The 19,729-nt window shown below is 38.2% G+C and overlaps 1 protein-coding gene across 1 annotated transcript in view; it reads right to left on the bottom strand.

Annotated features, from left to right (window-relative positions):
- Window positions 1-4,730: 4,730 nt before the first annotated feature.
- Window positions 4,731-19,729, bottom strand: part of LOC113660845 (activin receptor type-1C) — a 39,637-nt gene continuing 24,638 nt past the window's right edge. The window contains exons 4-9 of the mRNA XM_027174653.2: window positions 18,632-18,862; window positions 16,675-16,842; window positions 11,631-11,787; window positions 9,935-10,059; window positions 7,744-7,874; window positions 4,731-7,545 (exon numbers count right to left, since the gene is read on the bottom strand). Of these exons, the coding sequence (XP_027030454.1) occupies window positions 7,420-7,545; window positions 7,744-7,874; window positions 9,935-10,059; window positions 11,631-11,787; window positions 16,675-16,842; window positions 18,632-18,862 (938 nt within the window). The 3' untranslated portion in view covers window positions 4,731-7,419. The remainder of the gene's footprint in view (window positions 7,546-7,743; window positions 7,875-9,934; window positions 10,060-11,630; window positions 11,788-16,674; window positions 16,843-18,631; window positions 18,863-19,729) is intronic.

Here is a 19,729-nt window from a genome sequence, read left to right as displayed (position 1 = left end):
CCAAACTTTTGGTCTGTAATATACTCAAGAATCACCACTGCTGGATTGAATAATCTCATCTGGACTTCAACTAAAATGGCTTCTGTGTTCATAATGAACACATTCAGTAGAGTTTGGCTTTATAGTATACAGATGTCAAAAATAAATGATTTATAATCCACGAGATGAGAACTGGTTCTGTTTTGAGTCTGGTTCCATCTTCATATATATTTTTTTTATATATTTTTATTAAGTTGAATAAGATTGAATTTGATCCCTGCCGATTTCCAGTAATCATCATTCAGACTAATCTCACAATCCTTTGCATTGCAGCGAATCAAGAGGCCTCAAACTAACTTCTTTTTCTTCTCTCCATGTGCTAAGATGAATGAAACTGTATCATGCTCAGGTAGAAGAGTCATCTCGAAATCGGTTTTTCGCTGTTTATGCTTTTGTTGCCATTGATAACTTCTCTGTAATCTCTTTGATTCAGGGAAATACCGTTTTGAAACCACTGGTGGTCAAATCGCTTAACGTTTTTTTCCAAATCAACACTCAGCAAACAAGGCCACAGGAAGGAAAAACATGCACACACATACTCAAATACACACAAACACGCCGGCTCGTACAGATCTGACTCAATCAAATAGACACGATTTCTAACGGTCACAGTGCCTGAAACTCACACGTTGCATTTCGTTTGCAGTCAGTACTCTAGGTTTGACTCATCACTAAGACGTTTTAGAGTTAACAGACTAAGGCCGTGTCAGGTCGCTCCGTAGTGAGTACTTGCAGAGATAAATTTTCTTATCTTGTCTGGATATCAGTTTCAAAGAACAGGAAAATAATAAAAACTAAATTATGAAAAATTCCAAACCAAGTTTATAAAGAAAAATACTTTATTGTCTCACAGTTTACACATGAATACAATAAATAGTCTTGTAGACACAATACAATAAAATACTATGTGACAATCATAGTCCAAAAATCCAAATGTAAAAACAAGTATGATTTCACCTTCAAACGTCTCTCAGCACAGCAAGAGCAGTATGTTTTAAGAGAGGAACCAAAACTGCCAGACAAACCACTTCCCACTCGTGAACCCATGCACCTCGTTGGTCAACGGCACCAGGGCTTCTTTAGGACAAAGGTAAAAGACAACTACAAATACAGGATAATCGATTCTCAAGCAATTTTACAGATATACAGAAATGCTAAGTTGTCCTGAGCTGGGACAGAATGAAATTAAGACATAATGGTGTCTAAGTTTTGGTACATCGACAAAGCTTTACCAGTAACTGGAATTGTTTATAAGAGACAGAGGAAAAAATAGCCTGAAAATGGGTTACTGTATGCTAATGTCAGACAGTGCTCCATTAACCATGCATACAGATTAAGCTAAGCAAGCTGAAACAGAAATTCTGCTTCCTACTTATGTGTGTTGGCCTGAGATAACTCAAAATTTGACATTTTGAATGATATAGAAATCTTTTACATATCACAACCACAAGTAAAGCTATAGGTTTTGCCACCAAAAGAGGAAACTGAGAAAATGATATTTAAAGCTTTTTTTCTGACTGTTGTGCAGAAGTAGTATAGACATTTTGACAGCCGGTATCGGACTACAGGTCGAATTGTTTACGCTTTTCATTACAGCACATAATGTCATTTTGGTGAATCACTGTATATTTATAGTTTTATAGTATATAGGTGCAGGATGTAATGATTATATGCAGTATTTTGTCAGGTTGCCAGAATTCAGCAACAACAACAACATCCACATTACCATTAAACGGATGGTAAACATACTGTACGACTTAATTTGAATGCAAGTTAAATCTTTAAATGGGGTTTAATTTGTCAAGAGATAATTAAATATACATGTTTAACTCTCCATTAATGACTCACAGAGGAGCATATAAGTAATAATACTTAATGCTGACGATATAAGCTTCACTTAAAAGCATAGGCTATTCCAAATTTGGGTTAAGGTCAGAGTCTAAGCTGAGTCAAAAGTCATGAAATGACTATAAAAAAAAATAATTAGACTCAAGTCCAGGTCCAGGAGTGCCACATCACTAATCTAGGCCTGAATACTAGAATATATAAACATATATACACACATATATTTTACTTCTGCAGAATTTTAAAACAACATCTGAGGATAAAAAAAATAATAACTCCATGAAATGTTTGATATATATTTCAAAAGCATCTGTTGATACCTGATACTGATCTGATACTGAAGCTTACTGAAGACTTACTGCAAGCTTATGTTGCTAAGTTAACAAGCTGAAGTTTGGGAGTAGGAAAAACACTAAACTAAGCAGGAAAGAAGACCAAAAAAGTAGCATGAACACAAACTATACAGTGAACACACAGTGTTTTAGACTGTCCAGGCATGTCCAGTAGCCTGTTGCACTAGTTGGACTTATGGTGCGTTCGACTCAAGTCGTGATGGAAAGATTGTGCTTTCGAGTTAAACAAAGATTACAAGTGTGGATTTTCTTCAAGCTCAGAGATTTCGAATTGGGGAAGTTTTAGTAAATAAACATGGCAGACTGCATGTCTGAGGAAAATTGACAGAGAAAGAGGGAGAGAGAGAGAGAGAGAGAGAGAGAGAGAGAGAGAGAGAGAGAGAGAGAGAGAGAGAGAGAGAGAGAGAGAGAGAGAATACTAAAAGTCCACATACTATGCACCACAAAAACACAATAGCAATGTACAATTATAATATAATATGTAACATTAAGGATTACGGTGGCTTCATGAAATGATTAAAAACAGTTAAAAAAAACACACCTGATGCACATTATTTGTTCTTTATTTCCTAAGAGTAGAGCTAAAAAAAAAAAACTTCTGTATTTTTTTGTAGTTAATTAAGAGAAGGTTCACTCCAACCTGCTCCTAACAAAGTGAATTAAATCCACCCGATGTCTTAATTATGACTTCTCTGCTTATAAATACGAAATTTCAAGTAGGACTTAAACTTCCAGTTAAGTTAATTTGCAAAAAAAGTCTGTAAAATCTGTCCTAAACCATATGATTTCAGTAATTAGTTTAAAATTAATGCTATATAGAACAATTTTGGCACCACAGGCACTTTGAGGTGCATAATCCAAGATTATATGAATTGGAGACACAGAAGCCTTTATTATCGCCATGTATAGTGTAAATTACAGCACAGTCGAATATCCCTTGAAGAGGTTGGGGTCAGAGCGCAGGGGCAGCTATGATACAGCACCACTGGAGCAGGGAGGGTTAAGGGCCTTGCTCAAGGGCCCAACAGTGGCAGCTTGGCGGTGCTGGTGCTTGAAACCTGATTCTTCAATCAACAAACCAAAGAGCCATAACCACTTGAGCAAACACTGCCCCGTAATTATTAGAATGTGGACAAAATAAACATATATATGACTTCAATACTTTGGTTTTTCTGGGTATTCATGTTACCAGAGTCATCAGTGTACCAATGTGTATTGAACCAGGGTCCTAAACATTATATACTGTACTGATTCCCAACCTAGTAAGCTGTGGAGATAATTGAGACGCACCCTGTGCTTCTGTTTGTTACGTTGAAATTTGCAACAAGACAACAATCAATCTTAAATTCTATTAGTGCAACTGTCTGCTGAAAAGTGACCCATTATTTCTAAAAGGCTGGTTGCTGGCTCCTCATTGTTTCTTCGAAAAGTTTCCTGTCTGATAAACTTCTAAACCACATCCTACATTAAATAGCAAAAGAGCATCACTTGGTATTTCCATAAATCTGATAAATATCTTAAATTCATGGCTTTTATGCAGCGTGTACTGATTCATCAAACCCTTTCAATTATGTTGTATGCTATGTAGTGAACATACAGTATATACTTAGTAGGAAAACATTTGGGATTCTGGATGTATAAAACAGATACAGTATACGGACAATACACGGACTTATAGGAGAACTGTAATGGTCCTAGTAGATTCAGCTATCAAACATTCATTCATTCATTTTCTACCGCTTATCTGAACTTCTCGGGTCACGGGGAGCCTGTGTCTATCTCAGGCATCATCGGGCATCGAGGCAGGATACACCCTGGACGGAGTGCTAACCCATCGCAGGGCACACACACTCTCGTTCACTCACACACTCACACACTCTGGACAATTTTCCAGAGATGCCAATCAACCTACCATGCATGTCTTTGGACCGAGGGAGGAAACCGGAGTACCCGGAGAAAACCCCAGAGGCACGGGGAGAACATGCAAACTCCACACACACAAGGCGGAGGCGGGAATCGAACCCCCAACCCTGGAGGTGTGAGGCGAGCGTGCTAACCACTAAGCCACTGTGTCCCAGCTATCAAACGTATTACTGTAAATACTATTAAATGGATCTGAATTCTCACTCTCTCAGAGCTGTTAGGATTTTTTTCATGTTGAAAAATAACATTGTTTTACAGGAAGTCACACTTGTCACTTGGAAAGGTCTTTGCAGTGCAACTGAAAGTGATAGCGCTCGTATGGAAAGATCATTGCAAAATTGCAATGTTTCAAAAGGAAAGTGTTTTCAAATGATATTTCTTAAAGAAATAAAGCTTTTTTTTTTTTTTTTAAAGGCTAAGCATTGCGTTAAAAAATTCAAGGTTTCGTTCACCGATTGCTTGTTTAAACTGCCAATTAATTTATCCATAGAGATATTGTTTCCTAATCGATCAGTAAATCCATTGGTTCATAAGTGTTTTGCTCAGTAACAATAACAATCGACAAATACATAAAGAATACAGTATTTATGCAGAACACCAACCAAAGCATTTATGGCACAACACACTTGAATTGTGAGACTCAAAGCATATGGCATTTTAGAGAAAGCGCATGAGGTAGCTGTCATATTTGTGTTATGACTAATACATGTAGTACAACTTGTACAGCAAAGTCGAATGAAAACAATAATAGCAGAAAGTTAAAGTGTCACTTTTTTGCTGCATTTTATGATGCTTTTGTTTCTAAAGCAGTATATAATTACAGTACTGTTTTTTTCTTTAGTCGATAATGTCTTATATTAAACTAATACCTGTCTGTGAGCTGCTATGATAAGTCAATTTCCCCACAGTGAGATCATTAAAGTTTATCTCATCTCATCTCATCTTCTCTCATCTTATCTTATCTTATTTTAACAAATGCAGCAAGCAGATTTAATTAATAGGTTAATTATATTAATGCTTAATCTACAATCGCTTTAATTGTAATATTTGCACCTGATGCCTGGTGTTTTTCCACCTGTCCAGTTTGGGTGAACCCGTGCGTACTGTAGCCTCCCATTTACTGTCCTAGTTCTGTAGATTCCTGTTCTGGGCTGAGTTGAGAAGAACCTAATGTGTTGTAAAACTACTGTTTTAATGAGTGATTACTTGACTTAGCCTTGACTTGGCCTTCCTGTAGGCTCGACCCATTTCCAGCTGTTCTCCTCTCACGTCTACACGGAGTTTCCACTCACTGTGCTGAACTGCTGTGTTCTGTTTAAAATCTAGAGACTGTTGTGTGTGAAAATCTCAAGAGATCCACTTTTGGGAAATACCCAAAATGCATGCATATCAAAGTGACTAAAATGATTTGTTTTCCTCTATCTGCAATAGTTCAAGCATTATGCTGTAGAACATTGGTAGGCTGATTGGAGAAGTACTAACAATTTGCAGGTGTACAAGTGTTCCTAATAAAGTGCCGCGTTCTTAGGAGAACACTCCTTTTTAGCTACATGAATTTACTATTTTATAGTCAATTATAATTTGACTATTGACTATTATTGTCTCACCCATCATATAGATTGTAGATTCATATAGAAAGTAGCTCGACTGTTGTTACTTACAATCTATCAGCCCCCTTTACTCGGTCCCTCAACGGAACCGGACCACCACATGACCACCGCGGATCATGTATGGGTTGGGGATCGTTCTCAAAACAGCACAAATAGAGACATGGTAGTGTGTGTGGTCCAGGGACAAAGTGTGAAATTGGATCGTTTTACGATTAGATGTCTGTGATTATAAAGTGGCCATTCCTATATCATGCAGGACCCATGCATGTAATTTAGTGTGGGATTCCTTAAGAGATAATCACAGCATGCATCAAATTACATGTAATCTGTTATAGTCTATAATTGTAATCTGAAGAAAAAGCAACAGTCAAAAAAAAAAACAGGAAATGTAAAAATATGAAACATGCCACTGGGGATATATTTACAGCATTTGGCAGACGCTCTTATCCAAAGCAACATATATTTATCTTATTTATACAACTGAGAGTTAAGGGCCTTACTCAAGGACCCGATAGCGGCAGCTTGGCAGTGGTAAGATTTGAACTCGCAACCATTAGTCCAACATCTTAACAAGTTCGCTACAACTTCGCTATACAGTTTAAACTTAATGCGTGGCAAAACTAGACAACAAGACAAAGGAGTCAACAGGGGATTTATAGACAAAGTAATCATGGGCTAAATCAGGAGCACTCTAAACAACAAGAAGTGGACACAAGACCAAAACAAATCATTTCAAAACATGAGCACACGATCTTTTGTTGCCATGGGAACAGTAACGTAACAGAGAATACTGAGAAAACAACTTTGTACACCTGCAACATGTTGTGTTAATTGAATAGCCATTAATGTCAGTTTCTGACTGCAGCAAGGCTTTTGGCTGGATATTTTTGGTTGGTGGACTTCCAGTAGTGGCACACTGAGAAGTATAAAAACCCCAGCGATACTGCACCATATGACACACTGAAACCAGGACCCCACACACTACCGCATCACTGACTCAACTGTTCTGAAAATGCTTCGGCGTTCAAATAACATCTGTACAAAGTATCTATTGGTGGTCCCTTTCAATACCAGATGTGGAATTAAGTAGACTTTCACATGAGCTACATTTAGTCCTTTTTAGACCAGCAATAGTGATCTATATTGTCGTTTAACCTGATAAGATGGTCAGTAAATAATACACAGTGTGCATAGTGACCTGGCACCTCAGTATACATTGTTAACACATATTAACGGTCAAGCTAACGAACTGGTGATCGAGGACGTTTGAGAAACATGAAGGAGAAACAAAAGGAGATAAGAGGCTGCAAAGAAGAAACAACATGAGCAGGAAAGAAGTTAGAAAGGGACATAGGCTGTGTTCAGTCATTCGGCGAGTGACTGAATTCTTGCTCATTACACACGTTCACGGTTTCTCTGCATACTCCCTACACCTCTGCATTCTCTAAATGAGACCGGGTTCGCTCGGAGCAAGAATCCTTTGAGCGGATCACAATCTGTCTCACTGTCAGTCACTCGGCTGAGAGAAGGCGCCGGCGCTGCTACACTCTGGAGTGTTTGGCATCACAAAACACAGTTTTGAAATGTCGTCCCTTGATTAGTGATGTAGAGGGTAACTCGACGGTTAACTCAGCACCTCCGAGCGTGTGCTACTCTTTAACGTCCTTGAGCACCGTCACCTGAGAGATGGTTTTCTTCACACGTAGAGCAGTGAGACGTGCAGCCGAGTTGGTGTACCAGCACTCTCTCATGATCTTACCCATCACTCGCAGGGCCTGAGGAAACACACACACATGACATATCAGTCATCAAAGTCTACTTAAAAGTCTTCTTATTCCTGAAGGATTAGTCTCTTTTCTTATTATTATTAAGTCTCCTTAATTAAACATCAAACAGCCTGGAATGATTGTGAATGAAGGTGGATTAAGAAGATTTTTAAAATCGCTCTCTGAACCAGCCGCCTTCCATCCTACCTCACAGCTCTGCCATTGGTTTGGGATGTTAGGCCGCAGTTTCTGCTCACACACGACCCTCCTCATGTCCTCCACCGACGGATCTGAAGGCACCAGATCATAATAAGGCAGCTGGTAGTCCTCGTGTATCCCTGGGGAAGGAGAGAAATCACCAAAGTCTATGAAATATTATAAAACAGATGAGCACTGAAGAACTACAGTATGCATCATGTCCTCATTTATTAGGCAGAGGAATCTCCACAAGAAGGAAGCTCTTAATGTGTATAATGGTTTCTTCCTATTTTTGTTGTTGAAAGGAAAGAAACTAGTATGAACTGATAAGAACAGGATATGCCAATGAGTCTGCAAACACAAACTTCACAAAACATGGAGTTATAATTGATATTCTGAGTGGAATAGCTGTTGTTTCCTGACGTTATAAAAGCTGACTTGGATCAGACTGATCTTCTGACATACTGTAAATCACTTAAATTTACATTTCAGACATTTACACTAATTAGTCCACTACTTGCCATGACACTCTTGCCATGAAACTCTCATTATACAAATAAAAAGCTTTCATTGACAGTAAGAATATTTAAAAGCAGACTTTAACGATCTCATCTGACATATTTTCAACTGAGCAAACAGACCTGAGAAGCTCTAGGATGCCCTTTGCACCTATCACACTGTGTCCTTGTTAGACTCTCTCTCTCTCTATTGGCATCTCTGGAAAAATTGCCCGTAGTGTGTGTGTGTGTGCCCTGCGATGGGTTGGCACTCCGTCCAGGGTGTATCCTGCCTCGATGCCCGATGACGCCTGAGATAGGCACAGGCTCTCCGTGACCCAAGAAGTTCGGATAAGCGGTAGAAAATGAATGAATGAATGAACGTGTTATGTGACATCAGCACAACACTCATTCAGCCGAAGCCCTTTTTCATTCACACTCATCAAATATGAGTACAGCTATCATATAGACTAACTTCATGTGTCTTTATTGGTGTGAGTATAAAAGAAGACAATTTTCCAGAAAACAAAATAAACCCAAAACTAGCAAATTTAGAAAAACAGCTACGGTAAAATAAAAAAAGTCACGAATTCCTGGTGAGACAATATCCGGTACTTAAACACCGACTGTGCTTAGGTTTACAGTTGTGGACATACAGTATAACACATCTATAGAAGATGTCGTCTGTCCATATAAGCAATATTTCTAGGAATAACCAAGAGCCTTTGAAATGCTTAGGGACGTGGTAGCTCTGTGGTTAAGGTGTTGGACTACTGATGAGAAGGTTGTGAGTTTGAATCCCAGGTCCACCAAGCTGCACTGCCGGGTCCCTGAGCAAGGCCCTCAACCCTTACTTTCTCAGCTGTATAAATGAGCTCATAAGAGACATAAAAAAGTGTGTTAAATCCATTTGACGAAGAGACATAAAAAAGTGTGTTAAATCCATTTGACGGTGGATACTGGAAATATCGCAGGAATACCGGGTGCGAGGTGGGATTACACAGGCGCACATGCAAACATTTACATCCAATCCATGTTTTTCAAGAGGTGGGAGGAAACTAGAGAACCCCTGAAGAACCCCCAAGGGCAGAGTGAGAACATGAACAGAAAACTAGACAGTAAACCTGAGCTTGGGTTCACTCCAGGAACCCAGGAGCTGTGAGACGACGAAGCACCAACATACCTCTCTCATCCTCATTCTCTGCTCAAATTATTACTAGCAGTTTATATGAGTTTATTTTCTGTGTTCAGTCACAAATCACATATAACTGTAATAAAAAGTATGTCAACATAGAAAGGGACACGTCATGTAGAGTATTGGTGTATAATTCCTATATAAATGTAGATTTTTAGAAACTTTTAGTGTGACAAAATAAGATAAAATAAAAATATGAGCTCAAAGTTTGCAAACTCCAGGTTTTAGAAACTTTCTGCTCGTTATCTTGGGTTATGAATGAAATAAATAATAATAATAATAATAATAATAATAATAATAATAATAATAATAATAATAATAATAAAGTGATCATAACATTTTATTGCATTTATAATGTAATCAGTTTAATTGTAATAAAAATATTCCATTTTCCACAAAACACACAACTGGGATGAAGTAAGGTGGAGTTGAGAATTCAGAAGTTTTACTTTTAGGTTCTTTCTATTTTGACACGGGTGATGACTGACTTCAGCCGGTTACCACACACCTCTGACTGAACATCTTCTAGCCAGCTCCCAGAACACCAGACCCAGAGAGTAGATATCTGCACGCTTGAACGACTCAAAGCTGCTCATGTTAATGGTGTCATCCAGAATCTCAGGGGCCATGTACCTGCAAACACACACACACACACACACACACACACACACACACACACACACACACACACACACAAACACACAAACACACAAACACACAAACACACAAACACACAAACACACACACACACACACACACACACACACACACACACACACACACACACACACACACACACATCAGCGTCATGTACATTTAGTTCTGTGTCAGAAAGCCTTCTCAGTTAGAAGATAAACACTAACATCTGTGCTACAGAAACATGAAAAAAAAAAACAGGTCTAACAACATGATTGCACATGTTACACACAGGGACACATGTTACACAAGGACAAATTCAATATAATCAACAGCGCACTTGCAGATAACCAGGATACACACACTTGCACATTAAAGAGCTAATGGAAAGTGCTCCCTGTATTCAGAGGCTGCACATATGGCCTGCTGTATGTAGCTGAGCAAAATGACTCAATAATGATGAGCTGATAGTTGCTGAGGTTCAACAACAGCCAATGAACTTTAAAATCAGGGATAACAAGAATGCACAGCAACTGCAGAATGTAAGGCTGAATCACATCTGCTCTTCCTGAACTCCCATCACCTATGTACTTATAAAAAATATTATTATTAGTAGTAATATACTAATTATTATTACTAATAATAATTGTAATAATAACAATAACAATAATAATAATTATTATTATTGTTACTAGTATTACTATTTATAATAATAATAATAATTATTATTATTATTATTACTATTAATAATAATAATAATAATAATAATAATAATAATAATAATAATAATAATAATAATAATAATAATAATAAATAGCTTCTGATTTAAATATGAAACCTTAGGACACAGCATGCATTAAACATTAAATAAAGCTACAGTTTATGATTCATAAAACATGATGAAAATTATTCGCATTGGCAAATTGCTGTGGTATCACTTTATGAGTTTAATCAACTTTAGTCACATCACTGATTATTTCCTATACTGAAATTTTCCTAACAAGAACTGCTTTATTTATAACCAACATATAATATGTTGTAAGCGTTGGTCATGTGTTAGTTTTAGAGATTCCAATCCGACAGGACGTGACATGGGGAAAGGAAAGAAATAAGCTATCAGCTATCAGCTATCTGAGAAAAACAAATGCCAGAGACTGGAAATGAATTTGGAATGAAATCTGGAATAAAATAGAACTGGAAATGTTTACATATGCAGATTAGTTTTATTTGTTGTCTGTGTAATGTAAGTGATTTTTTTTTGTGGAAACTTTTTCAGTAGAGAAATAAAAAGCGTAGTCATGTTTGCCATCGCAATCTCAAGCTAAAATACTCAAACATTTTAAACAATAAAATGAATCAGGCTTCTCTGTCCACTAAACATTTAATGAATCAAATGGCTTGGATTTATTCCGGTCTAACTTACATGTATCATGTTCTACATCCAGTATATCTAAATGATATGTACAGATGAAAACAACAGCAAAGAATAGTGTTGTTTCTAGCGATTTGAAAAGTTTAGTCCCAGTATGATGTTAAGTGTATTGACTGCAGCAGACAGAGACACGGACCTCCTGGTGCCCACTCTGTGGTTAGCCGGGATGTCGACAGTGTTGGTGCTGGAGTCGTGTTTGACAGCCAGTCCCAAGTCAGCGATAACTGCAGTGCTGTTCTTTTTCACCAAGATGTTCTTCGATTTTATATCTCTGTGAGCAATGGCTGGTTTTCCTAAAAAAACACACACACACACACACACACACACACACACACACACACACACACACACACACACACACACACACACACACACACACACACACACACACACACACACACACACACACACACACATCGGTCAGGTTCAATGACTATATTTTTTTCATAAGGTTGTGAGTTTGAATCCCAGGCACACCCAGCTGTCCCCACTGTACCCCTGAACAAGGCCCTTAACCCTCAACTGCTCAGTTGTATAAAATGAGATAAAATGTAAGTCACTCTGAGTAAGGATGTCTGTCAAATGCCATAAATGTAAATGTAAAAAAATAAGCGTTTAGCACGGCAGACCGCATGTCTGTTATCTTTCCTGGCGCCGCCCAAGTGGCAGCCTGTTGCAGCAGCTCCCGTTAAGTTTGTACTCTTTATTTATTTTATAGTGTTATTATATTGTCTTTATTCTTTTTATATATATTTTGCTGCTGTAACAGAGAAATTCCCCCATTGTGGGACGAATAAAGGAATATCTTATCTTATCTTTAAATGCTCAATTCTGATTCCTCAATTCTGTTGTTTAAAGGACAAAACTGTTGAAAAAAAAACAAAACTGTTGTTTAAAGGACATTATTTACATTGACGTTATTTCTTGTCTAGTGTCACTCAAATGAGGATGAGGTTCACTTCTGAGTCTGGTTCCTCTCAAGGTTTCTTCCTCATGTCATCTCAGGGAGTTTTTCCTTGTCACTTTCACCTCAGGCTCGATCATTATGGATAGATGTTAGAGATAAATAGTACCTTAATTTTAAAGAGTTTCTATACTTCTGTAAAGCTGCTTTGAGACTATATGCATTGTTAAAAGTGCTATACAAACTAATTTAATTGAATTAAATTGAATTTATTGGTCAGAAGGTATAGATTGTTTTTCTAGAACAGAAGCTCTGGCAGTAATTTCATCATTAATCCAAATCACAGTGAAATTACAATGAAAGTCTTGTGCTGCGATAGTAAAAACTGAACATAGACAAAAGACTGAGCGAGATTATTAGCGTGTTCTAAAAATTATTGCAAAATCTAAACAATTTATGCAGACAAAAAGTGACATAGTGGGAGCTATTTCACATGCAGTATTCTAAATAATGAATGTATTCTAAATAAAGAAAAAATTATATTCTTTAACTCTGCAAACATTCAGAAAGGGACAGTTTTATATTGAAACATTACATTTGGCAGATTCCCTTATCCAGAGTGAGTGACATCCTATCTATGTGTTTGTGTTGTGTCGGGAATGTGAAAATGAACTTCTACCTCCACGGTCAGCTCTAGCCACTGAAAAGAAATAAGCGGAGAAATCAGGTCAGTTAGAAAAGCTGCTCAGAGTGACGTAGAAATGATCGAGCTCATTACTATTCATGAGCTCTCCCACTTGAGACCACGCCCACAGAATTCGTGTAGCTCAGTGAGTTTCCTATATAGCAAGGATGGCTGAACGTAAATAAAACTGAAGAAGCCATTCTGCCGCAATTCCAGGTGATTGTAAACAAAGTTCCTCTGTCCTAGGCTACTTATTGCGCTGGGTGAATGAATAGTCATGCTCTCATATCCTAGCGGTTAGCCAATCGGAGCCAAGCAGCATAGCTCATTGAATATTAATGAGAACTGGCGCAAATCGAGCTGAGTCTTCCTGTAGGCTTTCTATACCACACTAGAATGGCTTGAAACAAGGTAACCAAGGCATTTTTTCCACAAAAAAAAGTTACAGAGTCCATGGTAAACGTCAGACATTACCACAAAAGTAATGAAATATGTGTGGCAGGGCATCTTTAAATACATCTGAGCAATTTACGGGGCTAGGGGCCCTGCTCAGGGGCACAGCAATGTCACATTTGTGGACTTGGGATTCAAATGCTCAACCTTCTGATTAGAACTCCAATACCTTATCCACCAAGCTCGATAAACCACATACTGTATCCACCACATTTGTTTGCTATTTAACAAAGAAAAACATTAATATGGGGAAGTTTTCTGTAAGAAGACTTTTTTGAATCGAGTCTTTATTATCAGTGTTTTTTAACAGTCAGGATTTGTTATCAGTATAAACAAATGAATGTTTTTCTTGGTGAAAGTCTGATGTGATATGACTCATGACTCGTTTTAGTGGTTGAAGATAACACCTTCAAATTTTAAATTCTTATGAACAAACACTTGGGGCATCTTAGAAATATGATCAACTAAAAATTCTTAAAGCCCTGAGTGTCTATCTCATGAGCCATTAAACCCCACTGTGGAGTGCGACATGACAGAGTCATTCAGTGTGTCAGTGATTCAGCTGTTTTTTGTCCTCTAGCAAAAAGCATCATTGTAATGTTAAGTAATAGAAGTTGAAAGTAATATTATGCATTTAACTGATTCTTTTTGCTCTCCTAATACACACACACACACACACACACACACACACACACACACACACACACACACAAACACACACACACACACATACACACACAAACACACACACAAATACACACACGCTCGCACAGACAGACACAAACACACAACACGCACACACAAACAAACACAAACCCACAAACACACACATACACACACACATGTACACGTCCACATACACACACATACATGCATACAAACACACATATACACATTCCCATGCATACACAAACACACAAATACACACATACACAAACATACACACAAACACACACAAACACAAACTAACACAAACTAACACAAACTAACACAAACTAACACAAACTAACACACACACAATAGGCCCAAACAAGCACTTGTGACATCTCAGAGAGCAGAAATGGGGTTGATATTTTGGGAACTTTTCAATGAAAATATTGAAATATGTAGCTAGATACAAACAGAAATACAACAAAACTAGACTTTTCATTTTCAGACCTTGCACAATGTTTTAAATAACATCTTTTTCTGCACCAGCCTGAACCAGCTTTGTGAACATTGGGAGTCGTAACTGACCTTCTTCTATATACTGCATGTTTGTAAAAAGTTCTTATGGAGCTTCCTGATGCCTTTGGACTTATGAGCCTCGTTCTATCGAGCAGTACAGTCGAGTAGCCGTGTAATTATCAAGCAAAAACAAATCAGTCTGAAGACGTACATTGAACACATCAGTCTGTCAGAATGACACGACTCATTTTAGTACCAGGTTTTATGTGTCTAACAATTAGCTAACATAAGCACATGTCACAATGACACACCAACCCTGTAGGAGACTCCAGACTGGCAGCTACTCTAATATTCTCTTCTGTGTGTCGTGTCTTTAGAAATACATCACGTCTTTGCTCTCAGACCAGACTCCTAATGGCTTCTTGTTCGTTTCTAAATCATTGCTGTCGTGTCATGGCAGAGCTTGTACTGAATCTCTAAGTGTTCAATTGAATCACTTCAATTTATGAACAATAAAATCCAAACGAACGAACCATCGGAGCATATAATAAAAATATTCAAAGCTTTTACAGCTTCTAGAGCACAACATTACTTCAGCATCTATAAGTTTAAACATAAAGACAGTACATGAACGACCTATTTTGATTCAATTTACTTCAGTTTTATTTATATAGTGCTTTTAAAGATGCCCTGCCACACGCATTTCATTACTTTTGTGGTAATGTCTGACGTTTACCATGGACTCTGTAACATTTTCTGTGGAAAAAATGCCTTGGTTACCTTGTTTCAAGCCATTCTAGTGTGGTATAGAAAGCCTACAGGAAGACTCAGCTCGATTTGCACCAGTTCTCATTAATATTCAATGAGCTATGCTGCTTGGCTCCGATTGGCTAACCGCTAGGATATGAGAGCATGACTATTCATTCACCCAGCGCAATAAGTAGCCTAGGATAGAGGCTTCAGAATGGCTTCTTCGGGTATATTGACGTTCAGCCATCATTGCTGTATAGGAAACTCACTGAGCTACACGAATTCTGTGGGCGTGGTCTCAAGTGGGAGAGCTCATGAATAGTAATGAGCTCGATCATGTCTACGTCACTCTGAGCAGCTTTTCTAACTGACCTGATTAGTCTGCTTATTTCTTTTCAGTGGCTAGAACTGACCGCGGAGGTAGAAGTTAATTTTCACATTCCCGACACAACACAAACACATATGGACCAAACACATATAAAAAAATACAAGTAAAAACGGTTTTGTGTGGAAGGGCACCTTTAACAATGGACATTGTCACAAAGCACCTTTGTAAATACACATTTCTTTCTTTCTTTTTATTTTTCAGTTTCTGTGGAAGAGCTGTGACAGCGGCAATAATATTAAACAAATAAAGCTGACCTGTTACTTTGACTCAGAGGATAGATTTGGTAATCAAGCCCAGCGATCTAATCTAAGACAGTTACTATTTCTGAGAAGAACAAGCGGATTAATCAGAGCAGATCACCTGCTAAGCTGTGAGTGGGTCCAGGCTGAATTTGTACCATGGGGACAGAACAGGACGTAAATCTTCTTTTGCCGTCACCACTAAATCATCACAAAATATCGAGGCTAGATAACAATGTACGAATAGCTAAATGTGTAGAATGTAATTCTCCGTATTGAGCAGCATACATAACAAGTCATTCTAAGCTCTTTAAATGGTATTTTAAAGGTGCACAGTGCTAAAAATATTCTGGACTCCTGAAAGCACAATTTGAGCATTTTGACATGATTAATATAAAAAAATATGCCTTAGACTTAAAAAGGCCAGATATTTTTTTTATCCAGAATTATTCCTTGGCTTGTAGAATAAGTGCACTCTAGAAAGGTCACTCTATTGTAAAGAGGTATGCTTTTCTCGGAGGAAAAGAGACGGGATATTCTCAAGGTTTAACAGAAACAGGTGAACGTTAGAAGGAGCATTGAGTGCTGGCTCACCCTGAGTGCCAATGATCTCCATGTGAAGGTGAGCCAGGCCGCTGGCGATGGACAGTGCGAGGACGATCATGCCGTCCACGGACACCGTGTATCTGTTTAGGTAATCAAACAGTGAGCCGTGTTCATGAAACTCCGACACCAGCCACAGCTGAGTCCATGAACCGTTATCTACACAGAAAGGATCAGACACACAGAACATCTTGATGTACAGTAATTTTTTGTTGTTTTTTTTTAACTAAAACTATAGTTTATAAATCTAGAATATGCACAACACAATAGTATGTAAACTGAAACTGTATTTATTTAGAAAGAAAGAATCTTATGGTCATGTTGGTGCTTTACTGCTGCTCCCTCATAGGTCCAGGGTCTGCTTTTGGATCCACAGCATATTGTATTTTCTCCCCATTGGCATCCTCAAGGTTTTTCAGTTTCAACTTCTCATAAATATGTTGAAAAGTTAACTAAACTGCCCCTAGGTTTGAATAAGTGTGAATAACTTATTCAGCAGTGTTGGCTCAAGCAGTTAAGGCTCTGGGTTGAGGCTTGGGGTTCAAGTCCCAGCCGTGCCAAAGATCCTTCTGTTGGGCCCTTGGGCAAGGCCCTTAACTCTCTCAGCTCCAAGGGCACTGTATCATTGCTGACCATGTGCTCTGACCCCAACTTAGCATTTGTTCCATCTTACTAAAGATGCTCTGCATTAACTACATGGGATTCTACATGGGAAAATTTAATGCATCCTCAATTGCTAAAAAGACTATTATTTCAGACTATATATATATATTTTCACTGACCATTATATGACCATTGCACATTTCAGTCAATAACTGTTTAGCACAATTCATTACAATACCTCATATAACCGCTGCTATTATATTAAGTGTTCATTCCAGTATTTTTGCCCATGTACTGTAGAATACACACAAACGCTGTCTCATTTCACTGTGAACTGCGTCAGCAATATCTGGTTGAAATGACAATAAAAGCTTCTTGACTCGACTTGACCTTGCGGTCAATGGAAAAAGTTTTGAGGAATAGATACAACCTGAATAAGTGATACAGCTTAAACGTATTTAGATTTTTGACCCTGTCCATGAGCATAGCTATTAAGATAACAGCTTCCACTTTATTTTCCCTCTGAACATCCTGAGGACCTGCTGCAGCTGTGCATCAGATTATGTCATTAGGAGCTGATCGACAGTAAATGAGTGAAATAAGTGGATAACATGCTGACTAACCGGCCCATCAGTGTCACTGTTATGAAGAAAAAAACAAGCTGGGTTGCATGAAATACACTTAGCTACTGAGTAAACACTTGTCTTATTTGAAGGGAAGTGAGTCAGATCTCAAGTACATTGGATATTTTAATTTCTCCTATCTATCTGATATGGTCTTTAGACCTCTAGCGTTTTGGAAATAGCATTTAAAGGGATCATCAGTTTCTATATTCGTTCTACATAATCTCTCATCTTAACACTTCAGTCGTAAGATCTTACACAATGACTTGCACTTAAAAAAAACAACCCATTAATATAATGATGCTTCCTGTGAGAAGACACAGGAAGACATTTGACAAGCTGGATTTTTTTGGTCTTCAAGAGAGAGAAGAAAAGCTGCTGTAAGTGATAACGGGAATTTGTTTTTATGGACATTCCACAATATTAAATCTAACTTTAATCTAAAAAAAAAAATAAATGTTTATTAATATCATAGTTTTTGGTATAAGAGGAATAAAACATTAAGGAGTGTATTGTTATTTGAGAATAAGCGACTTCAGGTGATAGCAGCACTTTGTGTGAGGTCACATAACACCATCCTGTAATGGATTAGTGTGAACATGGCTTTATTAGCATGGTGAACGTGCTTGTGTGTGTGTGTGTGTGTGTGTGTGTGTGTGTGTGTGTGTGTGTGTGTGTGTGTGTGTGTGTGTGTGTGTGTGTGTGTGTGTGTGTAAAACAACCTTTGTTATCAGCTGCGATGAAGCCCAGGATGTTCTCGTGCCGCAGCATGATGGTCTGGTAGATCTCAGCCTCGCGGAACCAAGAGCGTTCGTCTCGAGAAGAGAAGATCTTCACGGCAACATCTTCTCCTCGCCACTTGCCCCTCCAAACTTCTCCGAAGCGACCCTTACCAATGCTCTCTTGTAGCACAATGGTCCGTGCGATTGTCCTCTGTACCAGCAGTGGTAGCCCTGAGACCCACATACCCACTCTTTTTCAGTCAATCCTGCTTATATACAGCACAGCATGTAGAGATTAAAGCACCAACAGCTAAATGATCAAGAGCAGCCAAAACAAGGTCCATTATGTTTATGTCAACTTGTACGACAAATAGTTATAGGATCAAGAAGGTTCAGCAGTACTGGTGTACATCACTTAGCTGCTTAAGAAAAATCCTTCATAAATCTTGGAAATAAATGAGTTTTTCACAGACAATTAAGAGTCAAGAACCATATATGGTTCTTCTCCAAACTTTTGCCACAAATTTGGAAGTACATAATTCTACAGAAAGTCTTTGTACGCTATAGAATGACAGATTCCCTTTACTAGAACTGGGGCTCAAACCTGCTCCAGCATGACAATGCTCCTGTGCACAAAGCAAGCTCCATGATAACATGCTTTGGACTGATAGAACTCAAGTGTTGTACTTAGAGCCCTGATGCTGACTCAACCCCACTGATCACCTTTGGGATGAACTGGATATCCAGCTTCATACCAGGGTCTCCCTTCAGGGCCTGACCTCATCAATGCTCCTGTAGCTGAATGAACACAAATCCACATAGCAATGCCCCAAAATCTAACGTAAAGCCTTTCCAAAAGAGTGGCAGTTATTATAACAGCACTGGGGCAATTAATCTGAAATGGGACATAAATGTAAGTTTTGGGGTCAGAGCCAGGAATATAACCTCAGCATCAGCATAATTACAGCTGATGAAGAAAATAATTGCTTAATAGCAAATGAATATGGAAGCCTCCTGAAAGATTTCATCATAAACCTACAGATCAGTTTCATCTGAGAGATTCACTGCACCCAGTTTCATAACTCACTAATAATCATG

This window comes from Tachysurus fulvidraco, chromosome 6, assembly GCF_022655615.1.
Source record: "Tachysurus fulvidraco isolate hzauxx_2018 chromosome 6, HZAU_PFXX_2.0, whole genome shotgun sequence".
Classification (NCBI taxonomy): Eukaryota; Metazoa; Chordata; class Actinopteri; order Siluriformes; family Bagridae; genus Tachysurus; species Tachysurus fulvidraco.
The sequence above is the reverse complement of the archived record's forward strand: the minus strand, read 5'-3'. Positions and strand labels throughout refer to the sequence as shown.